Genomic DNA, 10,312 nt, shown 5'->3' on the forward strand with positions numbered 1-10,312 from the left:
AGCAGAATAATGATTTTACATGAGAAAGATAGGAGAAACATTTAGGGTCATTCAGTTTACATTATGTATACAATCATAGCAGCAGTCACTAATGTCAAGAGTACGGATCAATTTGTTTTGTTCTTTGAAAGCAGGTCATATAATTCTACTAATCAGGTCAACGCCATAAAGCCTCATAACGTTTCTGATAAGGTTTGTTTGAATTGCATTGGTTGCAAGTCATTTAGTGTCAAATCAAGATACGCCTCTTGTCCGCCAATATATTGGAGAAGTTAATGCCAGGATACTGTTGCATCTCAGTAGTGCCTCCAACAAGTAATACCTGCTGCAATCCCAAAATGTCGGTTCAAACAGGTCTTGTTCATATTTTTAATGGAATCCCTTTTACAACCAGATCGTCAACTGATCTTTTAACATCCCTGAACGACTTTCAAGCTAGAGAAGATGATCTGCTGCTGGTTTCCTATCCAAAGTCTGGTAAAGTTTCTTCTGTTTAAAAATAATTTCACTTTGTTGTTGCAAACAGTTTCTTAATTTTTCTGCTACAGAAATACTATTAGAAGTAGAATGCAGTGCTTTTTTACTCTGGCCTCTTTTCTAACCAGACCTGTTTTAAGAAATGCACCTTTTACATTTGTATGGCATGTCTACTGTATATAGTTCATAAGTGATAACTCATATCAATGATAGCTCATAGTGTTAACAACGATGCAATATCTGAACTGCTTGGTTGTTTTATCTTCCTTTGCATGACGTTAATTGTGTATTTTTAAATACAAACTCATTCTAGGCACTCACTGGCTGGCAGAGATCCTGAAGCTTCTTTTCTCTTCGAAAGTTTGTCTGACATCTCCTATTGAGTTTGGAGATGTTTCAAAGCTCGATGAACTAAAGAATATTACCTCCAAGAGGATTATCCCAACGCACCTGAGCTATGGCATGGTGCCGACAGATTTGAAGGTTAAGAAATGCAAGGTAAGAGCTTTTATCTCGATTCATGTCAAACTCAACCGAATACGTCCTTATGTTCTGGTTTCCATTGAGAACCCACATTACCATGGAAACATATTATCACCTTCAAAAACACTACTGTCTGCGCTAGCCTCCTACTCTCTGTAATGCATGTGTATCCTTAGAGTATGTTTGCACCGGCTCTATACAACGAAGGACTTTGCGCAGGTGGGGATTCCCTTCTTCCATCGCTCATAGTTAGGTTTGATGCACTTTTCCATAGCTTGTATTGGTATAAATATAGCCCCTTATGTGTTCCATTTCAGCGATGGAAGAAAATAATAAATAATGCTAATTTTAATGAAGTCCATGTGTGGACAATTTGTGGCTAAACAAAAAGATGCGTTAAATGCTGTGCGTGGAAAATTCTGGGTCTGTAGTGTCTGGGTCTGTCTTGGAAACTGTATATTCGGACTTTCCCTGACATACAGTACTGTAACCTGCCACATCGTGCCTGTGAATTACTTGGATATGATACTGAGTATGTAACATACAGACATGGCGGAGTCATTAGGATATTGTTGTTTGTCTTTCTTTAAAACTTCTAACTGTAGTAGTCACAATTATTGAAATAATATTGTTGATATCGCATAGCGAGTTAACCCATACGCTCAGAATTTGTTTCATTATTACTGTCTTTCAGACCATCTATATCATTAGAAATCCAAAAGACACCGCTGTTTCCCTGTTTTACTACTACAGAGACAACCCAAATCTTCCCACCATTGAAACGTGGTCAGCTTACCTTGAAATGTTCTTAAAAGGAGATGGTGAGAATAAGAAGGCTCTTTTATTTCAGAATACGAGTTCTTTTATGTTCACGAATAGATAACAAAATAAAGACACCAGGGTGAAGGTGTTTGGGTAATTATACATATCCTGTGCTCTTATCACACATCCTCATTGCTCCCGGGATTACTGTGTGGCATATTCAGCATTTAATGTACATAGTTTATCTTGGAGGACTATGAAAAGGCTATATTATCATCTGTCACCTGTAGGGTTTATAGACCTGAAATGTTATACTACTATACTATACTATACTACTATACTATATATGCTCTCTGTATGACACAGGCCATTATATGCTTTAAGGAAAATGGAAAAGACTAACTATATGTTTACAAAATGATGCAGATGAGATATTCTCATAAGCAAACATGATGTCTGATTAATGTACAGAATGGGTATTTAATCTGTAGAAGAATTTCCCAGACTTTTTGCCCACAGTACTTTGGGTGCAATTAATGACAGTCTTACCACCAATATTAATTTTTGTATCTGGCATGTTTATTTATTTATTTGTATCTATTGGCTCCTTGATTACTTGGTGGGATCACTAACTTTTCCAATCCACCTTGACAAGGTATCTTAATTTGTATGAAAGCAGCGTAACATTTTTCTATACATTTTGTTATGCACCATGGTTTATTTTCCAATATTGATCAGCATGCTTTGGCCCAGATCATTAAAAGGCTGATAAGCTGTAGCACACCTTGACTTTCATTCGTACAAATAGGTGTAAAGACCTACTGAAGCAGGGGTGGCCAACTCTACACCTCAGGGGCCACCAACAGATTAGATTTGAAGTATATCACTGCTGCAGCACAGGTGGCTCATTCAGTAGCTCAGTCAACGACTGAGCCACAGATTGAGCCACCTATGCTGAAGTTGGTGGCCCCTGAGGACTGGATTTCGCCACCCCTGTACTACAGCTCATCACCCTCTTGTGGATTTGGGCCTTTGACTGACACATGGATTTTGCTAAAAACTTCAAAGAAACTTGTTGTATGTAATTTTGATAAATCAACAAGTTTCAGGATAAGAACAAATTACAGCGGGAAAATAAACGTTTTATTTGTATTTGAACAGATGAAAAATGACAAGAACATCAGTCTACATGATGTTCCCCTGAATATCATGACTATGCCCCAAAGGTAAAGATAAGTTACCAGCTAGTTGATGGAAATGCTAACTCTGGCAGGTTACCAGACATGCAGCAAACCTTTCTGGAATTCTACCTGTTATATAACGCAGTGTATGACAACAGATACATTTTGCCTTTATTTGCACATTCCTGGTGGAACGTCCACTAATGAGAGAAATGCAGACGGTCCTTTACTGGTTGTAATCGGCAAAGTTCGGTATTCTTGGACTTTTACCAGGCTGCAGACCTGTCCGAGACGTGTGACTGTGCTCACAGGTGTTATTTGTATTTGCTGTATACTAATTTATAAGTATTTGTACGCTGAATTCATTTTCGCTATGATTTTTTACACCTAATTGCAATGAAACAGACCGTGGTATGCGCAGAATGTTAATGAAGATACGCTTCTTTTCAGTTGTCTGTGGATCCTGGTTTGACCATATCTTGGGCTGGGAAGAACACAAAAATGAAACACCGACTTTATTTTTGTATTATGAGGCCATGCAAAAGGTTAGCAAACAAGTGCTTACATCTCATTCCCTTATATTCCTGAGATCATCACAAACGGGTGGGGGGGGAGGTGGGGGGGTGTTTAGATGATTTACAGAACTATATTCCGCGGCCTAACATTAGGCATTGTGGCTTCTTGCATGCACATTCCAGGGCCTTTTATTAATGAAACTCTTAGTTTGGTGATATGTTTTGTCTGCCAAAATACATATGCAGTATATGCGTATCTCTGCATATATATTCATGTTTGGGTATGTATTCATTTAAACACACACGCTCACATATGTATACATAAATGCAGCTTGACTGTATACACAATATATTGTGTATACAATATACTGTATTCTTTGTGAAGCGCTGGGTACACTTTTGGCGCTATATAAATAAAGACATACAATACAACATATATATATATATATATATATATATATTATATATATATATATATATATAGTCACGTTGTCTTCTTTTTAGAGAAAGTTAATAACTTTTCTAACTCATTTCCTTTGTTAGGATCTCCACAAATCTATAAGAAAAATAAGCACCTTCCTAGGAATCAACGTTAATGATGATGAAATTAGTGAAATTTGCAAAAGGACATCTTTCAGTGAGATGAAAATCAAGGTGGAGAAAGAGAAAAGTGATCCCGGCCCCACCGTGTGTGCGCTGACATCCAACAAGAAGCTGATCTTCCGGAAAGGTAAGAGGACCGCTGGGAGTTACACTTTATCCAAGAAGGAATAATGTATCAAAAGAGCTAAAGGCTCGTCACCGCCTGCGTAGTGCGCTGACATTAAAGGAAAATGTATCAATCACGTATTGTATTTCAGGCAATAGAAAAAAGGTAAAGTAACACTGAAACATTGCCAGACAGTGAGGGTGGGCATTTCCACTTGTGTTTTGGTTCTAAAAAATGTGTTTTGATTTTCGATGGGGTTTTGAGTCTAAAACAGTTTCTGGTTTTGGTTACGTTTTTTGCCAAAATTTGCAAGGTTTTGGATTTTTACCTAATGATGTGTGTGTATCATTTTATTTCATTCAGGATTTTACTCCCACAGTGTCTGCTGTTTGTCTGGGTCTTTATTATAATAATAGAGGTTCGCCTCTTATAGCCTCTCATTGCACAAGCCCGCTAGAATCCTCACCCCCTGTCATAATGTCTCACTTATTTCTTTATTGATTGTCACCTACAGGTGCAGCCACGAGTATCCGAACACTTGCCTGGGAAAATCTGGGACAATAACACAGTAATGCTGCAACATTTCTGTGACATTTCTGCAGACAGACTAATGGCCCATCGGATTAACAGAGCGGGGTCCCTGGCAGTCCCATTCAAACTGACCAGGGATCCCTGCTGTGTTAATCCGATGGGCCATTAGTCTTTCTGCGGAATGTCAGAGAAATGTTGCAGCATTACTGGGAGATTGCCCCAGATTTTTCAAAGCAAGTGTTCGGATACTCGTAGCTGCATCTGTATACCATCTCTCTACAAAATTGTATACAGTATCCTCAATTTGTTTTTTTCCGCCACAGCTGATGAAGAACCCTGAGAGGTTTGGAAGCTTGTAACATATGAACTATTTGTTAGCCCAATAAAAGGTATCACATGCTCTCCCCCCTCTCCCGCCTTTGTTATTTTACCAAATTATGGAAGAACTCAAAACAAACAAACACGTCACAAGAGCATCTACATATAAAATCATAAAAACAATAAGGGAACGCAAATAATTTAACTGAAAAACTTAACGTAATTTAAAAATATATGGCCAAGTTTTCAACTCTGCTGTAAAGAAGGGGGACCGGACGGGGGTTCTGGTTTAGGTTCTAAATATTTTTTTTTGGGGGGGGGGTTGGTTTTGGAAAGTAAGGAATTTGTTATCCCTTTTAATTAAACAGTGAAATTTGATTATTTTTTTTATAACTACTGTACACCTTTGAACTTACTTACGAATGCAGAAAGGGCAATGTGCATGCACCTCTGAAACTAAAGGGATCAGCTACGTGGAACTATTAAAAGTCATTGGTTATGATACAGATTGGATGACTATAAGCACTATTAATTTAGCCTGCCTAACGTGACCTGTTTAGTGCTGTAACACCATGGAACAAAGTTGGTGGAAGTGTGGCACACGTCACTCACACTGAGTGCTCCGAGGCGCCGCGCTCACAAAGGTGCCTGCGTGCTGATATCAGCAGATGCTGCCAAATGCTATCATAACCATATAAACCTGTATGATAAAACAATCCAGACAGTAGTAGTACAATAAAAATCCAATTTTCCAGACGAAGGTGTGATAACAACACCTTGTACATTACAATTTGTTATTCTACTACTGGCGGGCATTATTATACACGTGCATATGGTAACGCCATGGACCACATTCCTTGTTGTAGCTTTAGGCTAGAATATGTTGGCATACGTCTGCCGATATAAGGAGTGTGAAAGCAAGGTGATATTGTAAACTCACTCCAAGTCATCATGAAGAGCAAAGGCACGTACTCTTTTCAATACAATCATACTAAAATCATTTTGATACATTTATATTTTCCATTCTTGTGAATCTTTTTCAGCAGGATTGTAATCAAACCACATAGTTTATGAACCGCAGGAAATAAGTTAAATATTAATATTATTTTTATTTATTCAATATCTGTTTAGGTACTGTTGGTGATTGGAAAAATTACTTCACAACAAAACAGAACAGAATCTTTGATGAACTATACGATGCAAAGATGAATTCCTGCTTCCTGGCAAACCCCATTCAATATGAGACCTGACAATAATGCTTCATATAGTGAACATGAGAACAAAGATTAATTTATTAACATATCAGAGCAATATATATGTGTTACTGAATGAGAACAAACCATGAAATGTAACCGTAAATAAATAAAACTTGATATATTATCACGAGAACAAATGAATATATGCTGTTGTATGAGAAGAAATTATGGGTTGTTTCCATATGAAAACAAAGCCTCAAATAGTTACCATCGTTCCACTAAGACAGTGACCAATTAAATGTAAATGTACGCAGGACTGTACATCTGTTATGTAAATACACGCCTCACCTGTGGTCGTGTTCACCAAAGAAACCCCTAAGCATCAATGTAATACTCTGTGAAGGCGTTCCCAAAGCTAGAGAAATGGTGTGTTACATTCATTTGAATGGAGATGGACCCCTCTCCAGCACAGGGAAGATACCTGTACAGCACATTAAATATGTGGAATGTTTCTAACTTCGTTTAAAAACCTCTTGTGTCTAAGCAACAGTTTTTCCACAAAACAGTTCTGTAAATAATAGAAGTGCTGTATGTAGCGAGTCCTATAATCCAGGGGTCCTCAACTCCAGTCCTCAAGGCCCTCCAACAGGTCAGGTTTTCAGGATATCCCGGCTTCAGCACAGGTGGCTCAAACAGTGGCTCAGTCATTGCCTGAGCCGCTGATTGAGCCACCTGTGCTGAAGCTGGGATATCCTGAAAACCTGACCTGTTGGAGTGCCTCGAGGACTGGAGTTGAGGACCCCTGCTATAATCCCTCGGTTAGCGCGTTCTTCCCAAACAATGAAAATACTGTATATTGTGCACCTCATTCTGACGATTGGACAATCAAATGAAACCCGCACTCCATCTCCACGTTTCTCTCTGCGTGGGTTCATGAGCGGTATTTGCAGAATATTATTACAGTATCTAGATTCTTCCACTTCACATTGAGCATAAACTGATTTTTCTCAGGACTGGCACTATGAAAGAGTGCTAGTTTTAGCACAGAAAAATGACTTAGTTGCAACAAGCAGCTCACAGACTTTGCTACCAATTGTGGGGTCTCTGATTACAGTACATATCACAGAATCCATAGGTAGTGAAATATACAGCCCTTCATGTAATACGCAGCACAGCACATTTCGGCGAGCATAATTGCAAAGTGGTAAGACATTGAATCCATCTGAGCACTTTCCTAATGCAACAATAATGAATTTGCATCTCATTAAATAGGGTGAATAATAATACTTTACGGAAGTGACTGCATTAAATGCCAGTTTCCTGATTCTTTCTGGATAGAATTGCAATGAGGAAGGATTTAGGGGGAAATATAATTCCCTCATACAGCCAAGTTGTACAATAAGAATCAGTTTTATAGTGAATGATTAATTACTTGCGTTTATGAGCTGTTTGTCACAATGTGAATAAATCACCCGATCAAGTCAAATACCAAGTGATATCATTGTGAACTTTGAAATGGTAAACCTGTAAAAATCATCAACGCTGGTTATATAAATGCATACGTATATTTACACAGATACCCCGCAAGCTCTGAGAAACCCCGCAAATTTACCACATAATAACGCCCGGGGCGGTGGATTTAACCCCCAGGCGAGTTAACATTGGCCCAAGCAGCACACGTGTTTTTTTTTTAAATTTCCCCCGTTCGCGCTTAAAAAAAAAACAAAAAAAAAAAAAAACTCCCCCTACCTGACTGCTGATTGGCGCGCGCTCCCAGGCTTTGTGGGCGCGCGGCCAGGCTCTATATGAGCCCGCCCCCAACGAGCAGCCATTCTTTCTGCCCAGACATCAAGAGTAAGTACACGCCATGCTGCGGCCCCTCTGCTCCTTCCCTGCGATCCCCCTGGTCCCTACATGGCTCCCTACTCCCCACCGCGGCAGCTCTCCTGTCCCCTCCTCCTGTCCCCGTCCCTGCTCCTGTCCCCTTCCCCTCCTCCTGTCCCCTTCTTCTGCTCCTGTCCCCTTCCCCTCCTCCATTCCCCTGCTCCTGTCCCCTTCCCCTCCTCCTGTCCCCCTTCTTCTGCTCCTGTCCCCTTCCCCTCCTCCATTCCCCTGCTCCTGTCCCCTTCCCCTGCTCCTGTCCCCTTCCCCTCCTCCTGTCCCCTGCTCCTGTCCCCTTCCCCTCCTCCTGTCCCCTGCTCCTGTCCCCTTCCCCTCCGCCTGTCCCCTGCTCCTGTCCCCTTCCCCTGCTCCTGTCCCCTTCCCCCTCGATCGCTGCCCCGGGCGGGAGGTCCCCACTGCTTGCAGCCCGGTTGGCGTGCGGAGGGGGGGGGGACTCTGCCCTAACCACGTGACTCCCCACCTACCCTGCCGCCTCCCCGCCAGCTAGCTTCATGCCGCCTCCCCGCCAGCTAGCTTCATGCCGCCGCGGGCTGGGGGGAAAGAAGCAGTCTGCAAAGCTGCTTGGCCGCGCACTGTGAAGACATGCAGGCGAGAAGAGCAGGGTAGTGGCGGCCACTGCGGGACTGACTGTCCCCTGGGGGATACCTCGCCACGTGCCTCCCACCCACCCTGCCTCCCCAAAGCTTCCAATATGCCCGCGTGAGGTATGGGGGGGGGGGGGGATGTCGGCCTGCCCCCCCCCCCCCCCACGAGCGGGGGGTGGGTGGGGGAGGAGCGTGGTGGTGGTGCTGGTCGTGGCCTTTCCTTCCCCCCCCCCCCCCCCGTGTGTGTGTGTGTGTGTGAGCAAGTGTATGGGAGCAAGTGTATGTGTGTATGTGTATGGGAGCATGTGTATGTGTGTATGTGTATGGAGCAAGTGTATGTGTGTATGTGTATGGGAGCAAGTGTATGGGAGCAAGTGTATGTGTGTATGGGAGCATGTGTATGTGTGTGACACCAGAGGTACCCCCCCAATCAGTCACCACCCCCCCAATCAGTCACCACCCCCCTAGTCAGTCACCACCCCCCCAGTCAGTCACCCCCCCCCCAGTCAGTCACCCCCCCCAGTCAGTCACCCCCCCCCAGTCAGTCACCCTCTTTGTGTATCACCCACCCTCTGTGTGTCACCCACCGTTTCTCCCCTCTGTGTCTCTCCCCCCACACTCTCTCTTTCCCCCACACTCTCTCTTTCCCCCACACTCTCTCTTTCCCCCCCACACCCTCTCTCTCCCCCCCACACCCTCTCTCTCCCCCCCACACCCTCTCTCTCCCCCCCACACCCTCTCTCTCCCCCCACACCCTCTCTCCCCCCCACACCCTCTCTCTCCCCCCCACACCCTCTCTCTCTCCCCCCCTCTCTCTCCCCCCTCTCTCTCTCCCCCACACCCTCTCTCTCCCCCCTCTCTCTCTCTCTAACTCTCCCCCACTCTCTCTCTCTCCCCCCACTCTCTCTCTCTACTCTCCCCACTCTCTCTCTCTCTCTCCCCCCACTCTCTCTCTCTCTCCCCCACTCTCTCTCTCTCTCTCCCCCACTCTCTCTCTCTCCCCCCACTCTCTCTCTCTCCCCCACTCTCTCTCTCTCTCCCCCCACTCTCTCTCTCTAACTCTCCCCCACTCTCTCTCTCTCTCTCCCCCCACTCTCTCTCTCTCTCCCCCACTCTCTCTCTCTCTCTCCCCCCACTCTCTCTCTCTCCCCCCACTCTCTCTCTCTCCCCCCACTCTCTCTCTCTCCCCCCACTCTCTCTCTCTCTCCCCCACTCTCTCTCTCTCCCCCCACCTCTCTCTCTCTCCCCCCCACTCTCTCTCTCTCCCCCCACTCTCTCTCTCTCTCTCCCCCCACTCTCTCTCTCTCTCTCCCCCCACTCTCTCTCTCTCTCTCCCCCCACTCTCTCTCTCTCTCCCCCCACTCTCTCTCTCTCTCTCCCCCACTCTCTCTCTCTCTCTCTCCCCCCACTCTCTCTCTCTCCCCCCACTCTCTCTCTCCCCCCACTCTCTCTCTCTCTCTCTCCCCCCACTCTCTCTCTCTCTCTCCCCCACTCTCTCTCTCTCTCTCCCCCCACTCTCTCTCTCCCCCCACTCTCTCTCTCCCCCCACTCTCTCTCTCTCCCCCCCACTCTCTCTCTCTCTCCCCCACTCTCTCTCTCTCTGCCCCCACTCTCTCTCTCTCTGCCCCCACTCTCTCTCTCTCTCTCTCTCTGC

General features: G+C 44.2%; 1 protein-coding gene across 1 annotated transcript; it reads left to right on the top strand.

Annotated features, from left to right (window-relative positions):
* The first annotated feature begins 277 nt into the window (after window positions 1-277).
* On the top strand, window positions 278-6,585 carry LOC142494611 (sulfotransferase 6B1-like). The gene is made up of 6 exons (XM_075599050.1): window positions 278-477; window positions 791-975; window positions 1,655-1,781; window positions 3,354-3,448; window positions 3,962-4,148; window positions 6,108-6,585. Exons 1-6 carry the CDS (start codon window positions 339-341, stop codon window positions 6,224-6,226), a joined length of 852 nt encoding a protein of 283 aa, XP_075455165.1. The 5' UTR covers window positions 278-338; the 3' UTR covers window positions 6,227-6,585.
* Window positions 6,586-10,312: the final 3,727 nt, after the last annotated feature.

Source organism: Ascaphus truei, chromosome 5, assembly GCF_040206685.1.
Source record: "Ascaphus truei isolate aAscTru1 chromosome 5, aAscTru1.hap1, whole genome shotgun sequence".
NCBI classification, from domain to species: Eukaryota; Metazoa; Chordata; class Amphibia; order Anura; family Ascaphidae; genus Ascaphus; species Ascaphus truei.

What these genes read in the sequence shown, in the direction of transcription:
- LOC142494611 (XM_075599050.1), top strand. Translation starts at nt 339, where the DNA reads ATGTCGGTTCAAACAGGTCTTGTTCATATTTTTAATGGAATCCCTTTT. An exon ending in TGAAGGTTAAGAAATGCAAG is followed by an intron (nt 976 to 1,654) that starts GTAAGAGCTTTT and finishes ACTGTCTTTCAG; the next exon opens with ACCATCTATATCATTAGAAA. An exon ending in GAAGCTGATCTTCCGGAAAG is followed by an intron (nt 4,149 to 6,107) that starts GTAAGAGGACCG and finishes ATATCTGTTTAG; the next exon opens with GTACTGTTGGTGATTGGAAA.